The 18,007-nt window shown below is 36.7% G+C and overlaps 1 protein-coding gene across 1 annotated transcript; it reads left to right on the forward strand.

The window, feature by feature from the left end:
- Positions 1-2,760: 2,760 nt before the first annotated feature.
- LOC110888685 lies at positions 2,761-7,496 on the forward strand. Its single transcript, XM_022136199.2, has 8 exons — positions 2,761-2,997; positions 4,312-4,656; positions 5,012-5,168; positions 5,641-5,935; positions 6,016-6,100; positions 6,250-6,340; positions 6,967-7,046; positions 7,178-7,496. The coding sequence occupies exons 1-8, from the start codon at positions 2,899-2,901 to the stop codon at positions 7,391-7,393; spliced, it is 1,368 nt and encodes a 455-aa protein (XP_021991891.1). The 5' UTR covers positions 2,761-2,898; the 3' UTR covers positions 7,394-7,496.
- The last annotated feature ends 10,511 nt before the right edge of the window (positions 7,497-18,007 follow it).

Below are 18,007 nucleotides of genomic sequence, written 5' to 3' on the forward strand. Positions count from 1 at the left end.
TTATTAGCCTGACCTTTCGGTTTCGAAGGAGTAACTTTGCGATTTGGGCCTCGATTATTTACGAATAAGGGCCTCGTGACTTTTACCCGCGCCGTTAAGTCCCTGGTTAGTTTAATTACTATCCGAAAAGCCTTATCTTTCATTGTTGACGCTTCTAACCCCTTGCATACGGAAGTGATCATAACTTTCTCGTTTTAAAACGGAACTTCGCGAAATTTATATTGTATATTCTAGTGAGCGTAATTTACTGTTACAAAGCCTCGGGTATGTTAAAGGGTCACTCAGAGGTATAATTTAAACATGTTGACACAATTAACCCCTGTAGTTTGTAATCTCTCACTTTCTTCCGTATTTCGTTCCGTACGATCCATGATTTATCCGTCTGAAGGTACGAGCATCATTTAGGGTTACTGTACAATGTATTTATCCCTCGTTGACATTTTTAACCCTCGAATTTACATACTTTCCATGTTTGTCAACTTTAGTCCTTTATTCAGTATTTAATACCACGTGTAAACTCAAGACACGTGTCAATACTTTATTGGACGCAAAATTTCGAGGTGTTACACTTGTCTATCTCCTGGTTGCGAGTGTTGGTCATGGCGGCGAGGAGTTTCGATGAGAGATCGGAACGGCTCGGATACCCTTGATAGGGTTTGTTTAGAGAAAAACTAGGAGAGGGGGAATAAACTGATTCTCTGGATAATCTTCCAGGAATCGAACCACTGGATTAAATAAAAACCAATATGCAAAGTTCACCAAACAAACCACAAAAATAACAAAAAGCCATAATGGTCCCTGTCCCAGTTTAACAATAAAAAACAAATGCAAAAACTACTAATAAACGTATCAACAATCGAACGAACGAGACCTCTGTTCATGTTCGTTCATTTAACTAATCGAACGGAATTTCTTGTTCATGTTTGTTCGTTTATTAAACGAACGGACATAAAGAAACTTCCCGCCGAACGGTTCATGAACTGTTCGTTTAACGTTCGGTTCGTTTACAACCCTTGAAACATGAAAAGCCGATGATATTAGAGCATGAACATGATCGTTTGTGAGGAGTACACAACCAGCCAACTAGGACTCGCAGATGCAGAATCCATAGATATTATCTACGTCTGTGGGTCATTTTTGGTTTTAACATTTTGACACGAACATTCACAAACCAGTCAAGGTACTGAGCCTCTCTAGAAAAACTTATTTTCATTTAAGTTATAAACCTCAAACATATAAATATGTATACACTTTAAAGGGTAAATTACACTTTTCGTCCTTTATGTTTGTATCAAATTGCCATGGATACCCTTTATCTTCAATAATTACAGCCGCAGTCCTTTATTTGGAACTCATTACATCTTTCATCCTTTGACACTAACTAGATTAAAATTATAAGTTAAGTATGGCATGTGCACCTCATGTGAGGGTATTTATGTCTTTTCACATCTTGTTTCTTCCCCTTTATGAAACCTCTCTCTCTCTCAAATTCATGTGGCGGACAACAAAACCCATAACTTCTTCGCCAAAGATGGATCTGGATTAAAACTGTTGAAAGAAATTGATCGAAAAACGTGAATTAGAGCGAAAGAGACGGAGGATGTGGTGGTGAGATGACCGGAGAATTGATGAACGGTGGTTTGACGGTCGGTCGTCAGATCGTGAATCCTCTAATGCGTAATGTCGTTGTTTGTAACGTTGTAGCCATGAAATTTCCTCTGTTTTTAGAGTGAAACGAAGCGAATTAAAGGAGAATTTTTAAAGTAATGAGTTTTAGGGTTTCGAGAAGTGATTTGATTATATTGTGGATTTCAAAAGAAGATGGATTATTCCCGATCTTAAACTACAATCACGACTCACAAGGTTAGAAGTGGAATTTTTCTAGATTAAAAAGTTTCGGGTGGTGATTTTTAAGTTACTGAAGATCATTGTTCCAGGTTGTAGGTGGGTGGTATGGCTTGTTGGTGCTAAGAAAGAAAGAAGATGGGTGGGCGATTCAGATTTGGAGGCCCATATAGTTGGGGTGGTGCATTGAAATCGGTGGTGGGGGCTTGAGTGGTGGTCGTAGAGTGGTTGGGGAACCTTCTCAAGGCATCTGTAACATAGAATGATATAGTTGGTTTTAGGGCTTTTTAGAGAGAGAGAGAGAGAGAGAGAGAGAGGGCTTGTTGGAGAAGAAGGACTAGAGTGAGATAGAGGTTTTTTTGGAGAAGAAAGACCTTAGAGTGATTGGTCTGTGTGTTTTGTTTGCAAATACAAGTAAAAGTTACATTTTTCATCTTTTATACTAGTAAAATTACTAAGTTACCCTCATGTGCAAGTCATATGACTGGATTTAACTAAAAATTTTAACTAGGTTAGAGTCAAAGGACCAAAGATGTAATGAGTTTGTCAAATAAAGGATTGTGACTGTAATTATTGAAGTTGAAGGCTATCCATTGCAATTCGATACAAACATAAAGGACGAAAAGTGTAATTTACCCCACTTTAAAATTATCATAAAAATATTTTATAAATCTATAAACTTGTTAATTTAAAAATATATTTAGTTTTACAATGTATTAATTAAGTTTTATAAAATAAACTAATTAGGTTAGGATTGTAATAGCATTTGGGAATTTATATACTTTCTAAACTATTAAACTTATTCAATTAAGAATTTTATTAAAGAAAAGGCAAGAATATGTGTTAGAATGAATGGAATACATGCTAGTTGTAATATTTAAGGTGATATTAGCTTTTTTTTAAGGTTTTGAAACCATAAAGTGGAGATGGTCTTGTATCCATATTAATACATCCTTGCTCCTCCTTTCAACACACTCCCTCTCTTTCTCTCATCTAATTTTCTGGGTGCCCCAAAATAAGATCAAAACACATCTCAAATTTCTGCATGAAATCATGAATTTTCAAGAAACTCATGGCATTAAATCTGCATGTGATCAAGGACATGATTCAAGTTCTTCCCAAACTGAAGAAGTTACATTCTCCATTCAAATGGTTGGTGTTCATTTATTTCACCTTTTGTCTTATTATTATTAATATTTTGTTTTCATTTTTTCTCTTCCATTTTAATCTGCTTTTGATTTGGTTGAAAATTGTCAATGGGTCATTCTTAGTTAGTTACTTTCAAATTTTATTACTAAAGTTATGATGTTTTTTTATGTTTAGGTGTTGGGATAAGTTAATGATCAGGAGAAAATCATTTTATGAATCTTTTTGATCTTAAAAACCAAAGTTCTAACTATTGAAACAGTTTGTACTCCAGAAATATAATTTGAACCTAGTTTTGCATTTGATCTTGTTTTATTCACAATATTTTTATTACAAATAAAGATAAGGGTATTTTAGTAAAACATAGTAAAATGTTGTAGGAATAAATTTGAGCTATATATATTTTTCTGTTATCATATGAATATGAACTGTAATTGTTTGTATTGTTTTCAACTTTGATTTTGGAATAATTTTATGTAAATTCAGAAGAACAAACTTTGATCCTTTCACACCACCAAAGTCCAAAACTACTTCGTGCACGTATGCCATACTGATATTGAATCATCTGGTGTGTAAGTTTTACACACCAGATGACCCTCGGAAACCACACGAGAGAAGATGAGGGCCAACCCGTTACACCTTTTTGCCGCAGTCTGCAAAAGTGGTTTCTTATTTTATATTTATAAACTCTCTTAATAAATTTGATTTTTTAAGCATATAGCTTCTGTTTCAAGATTTGTACTTTCTTGGGAGGCATATGTTCACAGGAACAAAGTAACATTGCTTTCATATTATATAACCTTGTTTAATCAAAGCCATATGATTACAACTTTTAAGGGCTAGTTAAAATCTCAATTCATTAATGTTCCATAAATTAGAGGCATAGGTTGTGAGACTATAAATTCTGAACAAAAAGGCGCTTGTGATTCGACACTTTGTGGCTTATATAAGAAGCATCACATAACCTTCAAGATGCTTTTGTTAGTGAAGAATGATTTTGTTGCATTTTTTTTGGTCAAAATTTCTTAATTGTGCTAATGAATTTTTAACTACTTGTCCTTGATGTGAAAAAGCGTAAGGTTCGTTCGTTTACACCATTTTTATCTGTTTCCATGGGTCCCACAATGATATCTCTGGGATATAAATGGGACCCATAAAATGAAAACGGATGGTGAAAACATGTTTAAAAAAGGCGACAACTTTATTCTCTCATAGCTTATAATATTTCAAGATACTTGAAACCAGTTGTTCATTTTAAATTGCATCAAGTGTTCAATCAAAATCTTTAAAGATCTTTGTTTTCTTGTTTGTCTTCTTCAGGATGAATTTGTTCAAATAAAAAGGCCTCCAGCGCCTCCACCACCGCCTCGGTTTCACAAGAAAGTGAATGTGGCAGCATCGCCTGAAAGTTGTTCGTCAAGAAACGTATCTTTAAAGAAAAAACTTTTGCCAAAACTGAGTTTTAAGAGCCGAAATACTATTTCCGATGTAATAATACCAGCAGCCTCTCGTTTCTTACCACGAGAGAGACCGTCTATTACAAGATCATGGTCACTTACAAAAATATTTACAAAGATTACAACACCGTCTCGACTTTTTAGCCCGCCTGGACATTCGGACATGGAGCCCGGATTGAGAAGATCAGGCGGTTCGCTTGATTTGCATGTGAGTTGATTGAATTTTGAACCGTTACTCCCATGTTTTTGCTATACAGGTCCAGTGGGTTGGGAAAGAGATGAAAATGAGTTCGGGTTAAAACAAGTCATTTTTTAGTATGAGCCGAAATAGGCCTGTCTAGTGGGTTGACCCACAAAACACTTGTTTGTCCACTTTTCAATTAATAACTAGCTAATGCATTAGGGTTTTTTAAAGTAACGGTATTGTTCTTAAAATAAAAAAAAAATAAAAAAAGGTTTAGGATGCTAAAAGAATTAAAATTGGACTTTGGACGACTTTTAGCCCGTTTAATATGCTTTAGTTTCTCATGAAATGAAAATTTTATATGTTTGACTGTTCGTAGACTGAAGTCCACGATGATATGCGTCGATCTCAATCTGTCCCCATCCTCACTGAAAACACACGTATGAAGAGAACGGATTCTTTTTTCCGTCTGATCCCGTCAAGGGTGAAAGATATTGATGTCGTGATACCAACCCGTATTCCTACTGACGATGATGGTAATGCGCTTATTTCTAATGATCTAGACGAAAGGGATGTTGCTATTATTCCTACTTTACCTTTTTAAGAGAACAAAAAGAACAAAATAAATCATTCATTTTTTTAATTTTAAATTTTTTTGAAAAACAAGAAAATGGTTAGAATACATTGTTTATTCATCTTTCGTGAGATTCAAAATAAAATATTAACAAATGAAATAACTTACACATGTGTAGTTTATATTTTATTATTATCCACAGATGTGTAGGTAAACGTTTAAAAATAAAAAATAAAACCATATGGACAAATTAGTTTAATGACTTTATATGAAATAACATAAAAATTTGTATGTAATAAACAAAAATAGCGATTCAGGTTTGTTCTTTTTGTTCTCGCAATAACTTAGTGTTCTGTAATGAACCTCACCATACCAAAATAACCACCCCGCCTCTCCTCTGACGATACATGATGAACCGTTTGATTTCTATGAAGCTAATGGTGACGATATACCAGAAGAAGATGTTGTTTGTAGGATATGTTATGTTGAATTATGTGAAGGTGGAGAAACCTTAAAGATGGAATGTAGTTGCAAAGGTGAACTTGCATTAGCCCATAAAGAATGTGCTATAAAATGGTTTAGCATAAAAGGTAACAAAACATGTGATGTGTGCCATCAAGATGTTCAAAATCTGCCTGTTACACTTTTAAGAGTTCAAAAACGTGTTAGCAACCGCGAGGATGTTGCAACTGCAGCCCATGACCACCATATTGAAGTCAATGCATACAGGCAAGTTTCTAACTTTTTTTTTCAAGTTTGAGTTTGTATTTAGAATCTAATATTAGTTTTTTTTTTAAAAATTTTGGCAGTGATATCTATAGGGTGTGGCAAGAAATGCCGCTTCTAGTTACTGTTAGCGCGATTGCATACTTTTGCTTTCTTGAACAGCTTTTGGTAAATATTTGTGTGGATCTTTAATGGATGTGTTTAGGAGAATGAAAATAATGAAAATTCGTTCGTTTGAACGAATTTGGTTCCTAAACACACCATTTTTTCGTTAGATTTATCTTGATTTTGTTGTGATAAGCTGTGTTCTTGTGTAGTTTAGGAAGATGGGTTTAGGTTCAATTGCTCTATCTCTTCCATTTTCATGTGTGCTAGGAGTTCTCTCATCCATGACATCTTCTGTAATGGGTAAGCTTTCTACTTCACCAAAAAAAATCTCACATAGCACGGGCTTCATTTGTGAGCCCGTTGTTGATTTGCGGAATCGGATTGCCCCAAAACTTTTTCAAAACTAATGCACATTTTTGCCTTTTAAGTAGTACAAAATAACTTGATATAAGGGTTTATATCAAGTTCTCTTACCTAATATGACATTTTTCTTGATTCCTTTTGTTTTTTGGGTTTTCATTTAAGATAAATAACTTATAATACTTAATATAAAGATGAATATTCATTTTTGTTTAGGTTTTTTTTTCTTTTTAGTCTGCATTTAAATATAAAGTTAGCAACTCCTACTTATATTCTTTTAAGAAAATAAATGATGTTTACTAGTAATAAAAATTGTTTTAAAAAGTGTAATAGTCTTAGAAAAAGAACTCTAATGCTTCACAACTAAATATTGTGGCTTAATGGGATCACAAGATGATAGCGGGCCCTTATTTATTCATGTCACATCCAAATATTGGTTAAGTGAATCTATATAAAACGAAACGAGTTATGTCACATCCAAATATTGGTTAAGTGAATCTATATAAAACGAAACGAGTTATTAACTTTTCAAATAATGACTTACCGTGCTCTTATCTTATGTACAGTTAAAAGAAGATTTGTCTGGTTATACGCATCGATCCAGTTCTCCTTAGTAGTTGTTTTCGCACATCTTTTTTACATGGTGGTAAGGCGAATCGTTATATTTATGTTGGCATTTTGTGAAATGACTTGTAAAACTATTTAACGATAAGCCTTAACATTATATTTGTATCACATATATGGACATACTCATTACGTGTGACAAATGACGTGTAGGTTGATGTTCACCCAATTTTATCGATTTTTCTGGCAATGCTTGTGGGTTGCGGGGTTGCTGTATGTGGTAAGTCAATTGTTATGGAAGTATTGAGGTTAAAAAGACGGTGGTGTAACAGATCAAATCAACAACGTGATTCTCCGGTTGTTGAAATCGCACCAGCATCATTGTCACTATCAGTATCACTAGCATTCAACACTCCGCTGCCATTCTAACCGTCCTATATACCTTTTTCATATCTATTAAAATGTTACCAATAAGATGTATTTTATTTTAGATTATAAAGTTTTACAATGTTATTAATAAGGGTAACTGACATTCATGTTACTTGTTTAAAAAATAATATTTTCACTGTTATAATGTTGTGTTAAAATATATTTATTCTAGAGTTAACTGTCATTTTCGTCCTGTGGTTTGTTTATTTTTGTCATTTCAGAATAATTTTCAAAAAGACACCAATGTCATCCCTGACATACTGGAAACGTGTCACTTCAGTCCAAAAATTAAAACTCAGTTAAGTCAAACAGGTTAAATGAATGGTATTATTATCAATTCATGAAATAAGGTCAAAATAAAATATATATGAATTGACAATAATATCATTCATTTAACCAAGGTTGGAGAACTCGCTAGTCGGCCGGTGAGGTGGGGACTAGTGACTACTCGGGATTACTCAGGATTACTCGGGATTAATCGGATCGGAAATTATATATGTAAATTTTATTATTTTTATAAATATGTATATATATACTCACACATCCATATTAATATAATACTTAAAAAGGTGAAAGTAGTTCAAAATACAAACTAAAATTAGATATAAGTCATAACATAACAAGTCTTAATACTTAAAATTTAAACATTAACAAATAGCTCAAATGTAATCGTCATCCCTGTAGTGTTCAATGATTTCAACACCATCCGACTCGTATTCAATCTTCTCGTCTACTTCATCCTCTTTCTCCGACTCAAATTCTTCGTCATATTAGGGTAAGGGATAAGGAAAATTGGCTAAAGTTGTAATCTTGGGCCTGTTTTGTAAAGATTTGTTGGTGCAGTTTTTGTGTCCGATGTTATTTGAATAGTTTAGTTTGTATTTTATGCTGATTATGTAATAGTTAGTAAAACGGTCAAACAAATGTGTATTGACCCGCTCGTTTGAAGTGGTCAAACGAGAGGGTTATAGGTTTGACCGTGTGTGTGTGCAAGTGAAGTGGGTGTGACTATAAATACCACCCTTTGTCTTTCATGTGCCCCAGAGAGAGTTAGAGAGTGTGGGTGAGCTCATTTGAGAGTTCCCAGTGAGTTCTATTGTGTGGGGGAGAGATCACCACTTGGTCTCTCCCCGGATGTATACTCCTTTGGTATTAGTTCGGTTAGCTTGTAATCGGGCCGATCTGTAATGTTATACTACCAATTAATACAAAGAAGTTGTGTTTATCCATCTCTAATCTCTCCCGTCTTGAACTAATCTCACACTAATCACGGTTTCGGTCACGAAACACGGTCCTACAATTGATATCGGAGCATAGATGTTTCATAGAATGTGATAAGAAAATACAAAAGATAACTATCCACCCCGGGTGAGCTCCCCCGGGGTGGTGGCTCACAAATGCACAGACAACCGGGAGGACTGTGAGAGAGTTTTAGTGTGTGTGAACCGTATATTGTGTAATCTTGTACCTGGACTCTTCTCATATATACAAGTGTGTGTTAAACATTGAATCTCTGTGTCTTGTATTTTGTGTTCTCGGTCTCGGTTTGCTTTCCCGGTTGGATTCCGCACAACCAGGTTTGTTCGTATACAAGGATTAGGCGACTAGATCCTCCGCTAGTTGGACCTACAAGTGGTATCAGAGCCTTGGCTCTCTTCCTTGTTAAAACCGAGTGTTTTTCGAGTGTTTGAAGTTCATAATTTCTGTAAAAAATATGTTTATAACTTCGAAAATCTTGGTATTTTGCTGTTAGTTCTCACAAAAACCTTGTTAGTTTTTGTTTTTACATGTTAAGAAAAGGTTTTTCTTTGCACTTTAGTGCAAAATCATTGATCGGAAATTTTTTCCATTGGCCGGAATCATCATATATTTCACCGGAGTTCATGGTGTTCTTCTTATGTTCATCAATTTCTTCATATATTCTATTCTGGGTTTTGAAATTAAATTTGCTTTGTTTGATGTTTGTGAATTATTGAAGTAGATTAAAATATGTTTGTTTGAAAAAGGTGTCCATTGTGAATGATGGGTTGTTGATTTTCGTAGTCTTTCAGTATGGGTGTTTAGGGTGTAAGGGGCACTCTCCTAAGAGGGGAGTCCCCTTCTTACGCATAACCAATCCTCGTGTGCCACGTTAACTCCCTTCTTAAACTCCCCTAACACCCTAAATTGATGGCGGCACTCCCCTCTTAGGTGACTTGGTTTTTATTAAAAAAAAAATGTTTTGATTGGTCCACTCATCCTCTCTCCTCCCTCTCTCCTCCCCCTCTCTTCGGTGAAGCCCCACCGCTTTCCTCCCTCTCTCTACCTCACCGCCTTGATGGCGGCGTCTCCCCTAATCGGCAAGAGAGGTCCCCGAAGGAAGTCCCCGCAGGTGCCCCACACCCTTAGGGATGGTTAAAGGTAAGTTGAAGTTTGAAATAATTCACCAACTTGTGTCAGAGAGATAAAGAAAAGACTAAGATTGTGTTTCAAAATATCTTACCAACTTTGCACATTAGTCAACGAAACTCCATTTTTTCCTCAAAATTTATTTGGGCTTTGTTCAAAATAAAAAAAAAAAAAAAAAAAAAAAAAAAAAAAAACTAAGGCTGGCAACTCACGAAACATTAGTCTTTGTTTAGTATGACTATATTTCATTTGGAGACATGGTCATTATTGGGCTCGTGAAAGTATTATTTGTGGGTTTATAATTGAAATTTATTCGTTGGGCCTTTTCAATTATTGGGTCATCCAATCTTTCGTGAACAAAAATTATTTTTCGTGAACATCTAAGTTTTCACAGAAGATTTACAAATCACACCAATCCTGTTAATTTGGCATTTCAAGCATTTGTTTTTATACCACAACCAAAATATAAGTACTAGTCCATGGGATTGGAGCACGGACCCAAGACCAGGTCAAGATCAGACATCCGCAGCCGTTTGGTTAAGGAACGTTATGCCACAACAATCTATTAGTGCAAGTCAATGGGCATGCGTGACGAACCAGAATCAAAGCATTCAGAATCTGTTGTTAAGTGAGAGTGAAACGGATAGCAACAATCGCCCGCCAAAGCTGAATCATATGAACGACTATCCGTCTTGGAAAGGTCATTTCCACACTTATGTTCTAGGGCAAAACACCGAGTTATGGACGTGTTTTACTACGCCATTCAATGAAGCTCTCGAAGTAGTAGTTTCCAATCCAGTTACCTTGGCGGAATTGGCCGAAGGTGATAAGAAGGCTTATGATCTTGAGAAGAAGGCCTTCGTTATCCTTACACAAGCGCTTCATAAGGATATTAATCATCAATTCGCTTATTGCACCTCTACAAAGAATTTGTGGGACATCTTGGTAACCAGAGGAGAAGGAAATGCAGCAACAAGAAAGGTTCAACACGATCTGTTAAAGAAAGAGTTTGAAGGGTTTTTGTTCATGGAGAATGAAACACTTAGCGAGATGACTACTCGGTACTATCATTTGATTAGTAAGATGTACTCATACAAGGTCAACGCATCACAACAAGATATGGTTATGCGTTTTGCTGAGGCTTTACCTCCTAAGTGGAATCAATTCATTGAGTTGCTGAAGCACACTGGTGTTTTAAATGAGAGTAGCATTTATGAATTCGTTCAGAAGCTAGAGAACAAAGATAAAGAAGAAATCTGAAAAGCCAAACGGATTCCAGTGTCCAATACAAGCTCGTTTCCCTTTCCCCAGTCAGCTCCTCCTCCGGTTTTCGATCCAAGAGCCTATCTTCCGCCAGCGCATGTTATTGCTCAAGCTCACGCTTTTTCAAAACCTCAATTCGACGCGAGTACCTGGCTACCAAAACCCGAACCTCAACCTCAAGTTTCCACAACACAACCTCAACTCGATCCAAGTGCCTATTTTCCTAAACCTACTGTCGATTGTGGTCCGGCCATACAGTTGGGAAACGGTGATCAAACAAGAACTGCGTTTTATGCTGAAATTGTCAAGAATGTCAATGATGGTGAATCTTCAGGAAATGATGACAGTTCAGGATATAGTGGCAGTACTTATGAAGATGGCTCAGGTCTGAGTGATTACAGTTCAGAATCGGACGTGAATGAGGGAATGGATTCTGAAGCTGATAGTTTGTCGAATGATGCTAAGGAGATGAAATGTCAAAAATCTGACTTGATCAAGAAAGCTGCTGCATCGAATGACATGGAGAAGTTTTTATCTGAAGATGGATCTTTCTCTTGCCAGAATGACAATATGGATAATGTCGCAGCTTCTACAACTCAGGTAAAATCTGAAACTCCTAGCATATGTAGTGATTGTGCTGATATGAAACATGAATGTGCTAAATTAAAACATGAATCTGAAACGATTCATAGTCACAATCAGAGTTTAGTTATTGAACTGTCAAAATGCAAAGAGGTAAACATGGCTTTAGCTCGAAATGAAAAAGATCTCAAATCAGTAATCGAAACTTTAAAGAAGAGCGTTTCTGAATTAACAAAACTGTTTTCAACAAACAAATTGGTATTAATAACTACATTAATATCATTGAGGAAACAAAGAAGGAGCTAGCCGTGGCAAAGTATGAGCATGATGCGAATTGGAGAGTTACTCAAACTCCCGATATGTGCTTGATCACATCATAAACGTTCAAAAGCTGAAAGGGAATATGAAAGGCGTTGGGTACAAGTTGTGTCCGCCCCCTTTGAGACACAACTATACCAGAATGCCTGATGAAGAGGAAATGCCTCGTTTTGAACCAAGTGTGCCTCTCGATTATGAGGAAGTTACTATAGGATTAGGGTTCAAATCGGACAGTTCCTCGAGTACCTCATCTGGAGAAACAGAAACTTCAACGTCTACGAATCAAAGTGCTCCAATTATTGAGGACTATGATTCGTCTGATGATGAATCAGATGTGAGTGACCAGGATGAATCACTTGATAAGATGAAAGGAGTAGAAATTCCAATTGAGAATCATATTCTTTGTGATCCTTCTACTCCTGTTGTGCAATCTGTTGCCAAACATGTGATAGATCCTGTCAAGGAAGTGAAGGAATCTGTGTCTGCCGTTAAGAGTAATAATGTGTTGTATACTTTGGTTGGTGATGCTAAAATTTATTCGGACAAAGATTTTCCAATTAAAAATGTCAATCCATCCTTGATTGATAAAGTTTTTGAAGATACTACCAGTAAGTTTTTGGGAAAAGCGATCCCAAGAGTTTCTGTAACTCAGTGTGATCCTATTCCAAAAGCTGAAATTAGAAGACAATTTGGAAATCAAAGATTACCGACAAAGCAACAACCTATCACTTTTAAAGGTAAACAAAAGGAACAACGAGCTCAAAAACCCAAAGCTTCACAACCGATAGTGGAAACAAAGGGAGCTCGTTACAAGAAAAAGGTTCAGAAGATCAACTTCGTGAAATCAAGAGGGACTGATAAAATTGAAACTTTCGAAAACAAATCCAACACGGATTTTGTTAAACAAGTTAAAATTTTGAAAAGAAACAGTCAAAACAATTACACACAACACACAAACGGTTGTGATGTAGGACCAAGTACCTCAAGATCACGAAGTTCATCATCAAGCTCTTACAGTTATGATACTCTGAGGTTTGTTGAGCGGAGATCATGCTTTGAATGCGGTGAGAATGGACACATTGTTAGAAACTGTCCATATCTCACAAAAGGAAAGGCAAAAGTTGATGCCCCCCGTGGTAACAGTTACTATAAAAGATCTGTTTCACCAAAACAAGACCCTCGTCTTGTTAAATAATGAGAAGTGAGACAGAGAAGGAAACAACGAAAAGAAGTTGAAAAGGCGTTAAAACCGGAGATTGTCCAAACAAAATCTGTTAAATCGGATGTTAAACATGAAAAACATAAACAAATTTGGAAACCAAAAACGGGAACTGTTTCAGGGGGAGCTCAATCAATTCCGAATCATCAGGAAATCGAAGTCACAATCCTCGATGATGACGGACGACCCAAGTCTATGAAGGCTTAGGTCCCCCTCTCCAACTAATCTCTGAATGAGTGTGCAGGATGTTCCAGGAGGAACAATTGATAGTCTTAGGATTGTTGATAGTGGAGCGTCCATGCACAAGATCGGCGACATGAGGCTCCGAAACATTGTTACATCTAGGAGTTGTTGCCTTTAATGGAGAGAGAAAAAGAAGAATATGATGGTGAAAGAATGTCTGATGAAAGAAATTGAAAGCTTCAACGAAAAGAAAATCATTACAAAGTTTGATTGATAAAGGCTTTGATCGGGTCCCCAGGATAGATTCAATCAAAATGTACGCACCTGCAGCACGTCTGAAGTTCAAAATCAACAAGATGAACGTGCAGTGTACATTTCTTCGCGGTGTGATTGAAGAAAATGTGTTTGTTGAACAAACCAACCGGGTGTGCGGATGCCTTGGCGTGGATTGAACAACCGCATGCTACTTCTCAAAGAGAAAGACAAAGACCTTCGCTGGTGCAATGTAGAAGACCAGCCGGACCCAGAGGTTTATGATCTTGTTGCTGTGAAGAGTTTTCTCGGATTAATTTAAGTAGCTACAAACATCGAATTTGAAGTCCACACCGGGTGGATATCCAGTTTGGGAGAGCGCTCAGATTCCTGGCAATGCATGAAGCAATTGCAGGATACGGTTTTGAATTTCTAATCTCTCCTATACTTGTCGATATTTAAGCTGCTTTATGAATTATTATCATCTCATACAGCACTCTTTGACCTGACACGTTGAACTCGAATATCTCCTCACACGTGATTGTTTCAATATGAAACTCGTCAAGGTTGTCATGGTCCACACCGATTACCAATGTGCCAACTGATTTTTCCAAAATTCGATAAATCAATTCTGATTAAAATTAATTTTGGTAAACGGCATTAAGGTAAAACATGAGTTAATCCGACATCGGGAAATCCTTTTTGTAAATACCTTTGTGTTTTTTAAATTTATCATAGTTTGTTGATTTTAGGGGGGGGGGGTAAATCCAAAATTTGAAAATTCAAAAACATCGAAAAATTTCATAACGCAAAAACAATAAAAAAAACTAAAATGAGTTTCCTGGCGAGAAAAAGAGAAAATGATAGTGAATCAGTGGTCTGTCGAAACCTCTTCGAACTGAACTTAAAATGAAAAACGATAAGCAGCTCTATATAAGATGTATCGGTAGGCTCACAATCATTTTAAAGTGTGCAGGGGATATAAACTTAAATCGACTGAAGACCAGGTGGGAACCGCTCATTGGCATATGGTCTTGGTACTGAAATTTCGTTTGAGAGATTGTCGAGGTTCTGAGATATTCGGTCTTTATGCTGTCTTATCATCTGGGTATCATGGTTATATCTTTTACCGAAAAATAACGGAGATGAAGTCTAGATCTTCCATGATACTTTCTATACATACGTGTACATATTGCATTCGACCTAAATAAGTGATCAACAATCACATGTCCAAACAAAATAAGTGATAAAATATCACATTTATCTGGGAGTCAAGTTCGTCTCTTTGCTGTACGTTGTACTGACCTGTTCACGGACTTGCTCCTGTGCCCTCATGCATATGAAAATCAAGTTCCTCATCAATAAGTGATTCTATCACATAGGGCTTGTTTTCAATCAAAAATTAGTGAGTTTCTCACATTTTTTATAGGTTCAAACAGATGATAAGCGGTATACTCACCAGTAAGATGAACTTTCGTGCATACCTTGATACGGGAATGTGTCATGTGTGGATGAACACCGGTCGGTAAGTATAATTCATACCTTAACGTATCCCCTAAACATGATTACATCTGATAAGTTGAGCTATGTGGACAACAATACCGATAATCTTTATAGGATGCTTATTTAAATGTTAACTAATTGAACAACAAGAGCGTTTTGGCGTGACCATACACTGATATGATTCTTTTACCCTCGAAACTCGCAAAAAGATTGTCTGTAAATATTTATTTACTTTTCTTCGTTTCTATATCTCTGTATATATTTATTTATTGCTTTCCATCTTTACATTTGATAAGTGAAAAATACCAAAAAGATTTTAGGTGTGTTTTAATCTAAATTTTATAAAAGCCAAAAAGATTTTGCTTCTAATTAATTTTGATTGACCGATGTTGGAACTCGTGTCTATCCTACCCAAAAACCTGATTGTAAGCCGGAAAACAATTGCATCTTCATAAATGTTCGAAGTTAACAAGTTTTAAAAGTTTGAATTAAAACTAAACATTTTCTAAACTTTCAAACTGTTGTCGGTTGGTTGTTTGATTGAGAGTTGGTCTCATATGTGTCGTTTGATTAATTTGACTATATTCCAAGCGGTTGTTCTCATTACGTTTTTAGCTCTGTTGCGTGTGCAGATGTTGCATTCGAACCAGCTAAAAGTGAAGAGAACGTGTCAGATGACAAGCCGTAAAGTGAAGACACGACATTGATGCAATCAGAAGATCATGATCGAGTTGCAGCTGATCACTCATCAACACCAAAAGTATTGAAGATCAAAAGATTCACGAGCATCATTCAAGGGGGAGTTTGTTGATACACTCCCTGATTGTGCCACATGAAGACCTTTTAAAGATCCGACAATGTGAAGATCGAACCATCACGAGTAGCGTCCAAGGGGGAGTTTGTTGGTACACTTCGTGTGGACGTGACTCGGTTCGGTTCGACTCGGTTAGGTTCGGCTCAAGCCCGACGTCACGACATTCCTCCGTCGTGCGCCCCAGAGTTCGACATGCGAAGCACGGAGAGCCGCGAACCAATTCCCGCCGACACATCACCATGACATCATCATGATGATGTCATGATGATGTCACATGTTTGACTAATCTTTACAATCTGAATTCTAAGAATTCATGCAATGCAAAGATTGAATGGTTGTTGGGCCTGTATACGTATTGGTTTGGGCTTTTTAAACCAACGAAGACTTGATCCAATGCATGCTGTTGACGAAACTTCACTCTGATCCCCTACATGACGAAAGACATGCAGCCTGATGACGAAACTCCTGCTCAAGCTATGCATGACGAAAGTCCCCTTGTTTCGTCACTCTTGGTGTTTCGCCATGAGTGTTTCGTCGACTTGAGCATGTTTCGTCGACCTGCTCATGTTTCGTCGACCTGGTCCTTTATATAACCAGCACTGAAGACAGAAGACTGAGCAGAACACAGACAACCGAGAGGACTGTGAGAGAGTTTTAGTGTGTGTGAACCGTATATTGTGTAATCTTGTACCTGAACTCTTCTCATATATACAAGTGTGTGTTAAACATTGAATCTCTGTGTCTTGTATTTTCTGTTCTCGATCTCGGTGTGCTTTCCCGGTTGGATTCCGCACAACCGGGTTTGTTCGTATACAAGGATTAGGCGATTAGATCCTCCGCTAGTTGGACCTACAGGATTTCAAATGGGCCGACTAGGGCGGGTTGGACCGGCTTTGACCGACTAGCGATTTTTTGACTGATTAATGAAAAATTACTCAGTAGGAGGCCGACTAGCGACTAGTCGGCGATTAATCGCCGAGTAATCGCGATTTTTGCAACACTGCATTTAACATGTCTGACTTAACTGGGTTTTAAGTTTTGGACTGAAGTAGCACGTTTCCAGTATGTCAGGGAGGAAACTGGTGCATTTTTGAAAATAGGTTTGAAATGACAAAAGTGAACAAACCACATAGATGAAAATTACAGTCAACTCTTTATTCTATTATGTGTTAATTTTTAATATGTATACTCTTATTTTTTGTTCATAATATGTTATGTTGTAAAATATGGTGTTTTGGATATGGAATTAGTAACTAAATCTTGAGTAGAAGGAAAATACCTAGTTATCTTAAACCACAACTATAATAGCAACTAGTAGTACCCTTAATAGTTCAACATTCTTATATTACTATACAAACACACAAGTTCTCAAAATACATCATTAAAATCAAGGTGTATTAGGTTGTCCCGTGTAAACGTGATCGATGAAAAGTACTTCTCGTAACATGCCATATCAGTAATCTTTTACTGATAAGCTTATAACCAACCGGCTTTAGGAAACCGGAGCCTTTCCTTGTCATTTACGTTGTAATGATCATTCAGCAGGAAACATACATCACTCACACCACGTCACCACTAGTTAAATTGAATTAGTATACACCGGTCACCACCCAAAGGATAACTTACACATATAATCCTTTACTTCATCACTGTACAAACAGAACAACTATTAACATGTAATCTAACATAATCATGGTTGTACCAATTTACAGTGTAACTTGGTTTAGTCATATCACGCTTAAAACCACATATTAACTAAGTAGTCAATAGCGGTGCTATAGCGGTTAGCGGACCTCAGGGTGTGTAGCGGTCCAAATAGCGGTGGCCTATAGCGGTTCCGCTATTAGCGGCGCTAAATACCGCTATTTGGAAACCTGTATAGCGGTTATAGCTTCAACTCATTAAAAACCCAAGTCGAAGAGTGTACTGCTTGGTCCTTAGTTGCTAGGTAATAATAGAGAAGAAATGGTGGCTAATCGAAGTTGCTGAATCGAACCTTACCTTCCCTGCTGTAACCGGAATAGAGCATCCATCATCATCGTCGTCTAAAGAATGTGTATCTGGGAACACTGTGAATGTGGATGCGACCGTT

The sequence above is a fragment of the Helianthus annuus genome, chromosome 11, assembly GCF_002127325.2.
Source record: "Helianthus annuus cultivar XRQ/B chromosome 11, HanXRQr2.0-SUNRISE, whole genome shotgun sequence".
Taxonomy (NCBI): Eukaryota; Viridiplantae; Streptophyta; class Magnoliopsida; order Asterales; family Asteraceae; genus Helianthus; species Helianthus annuus.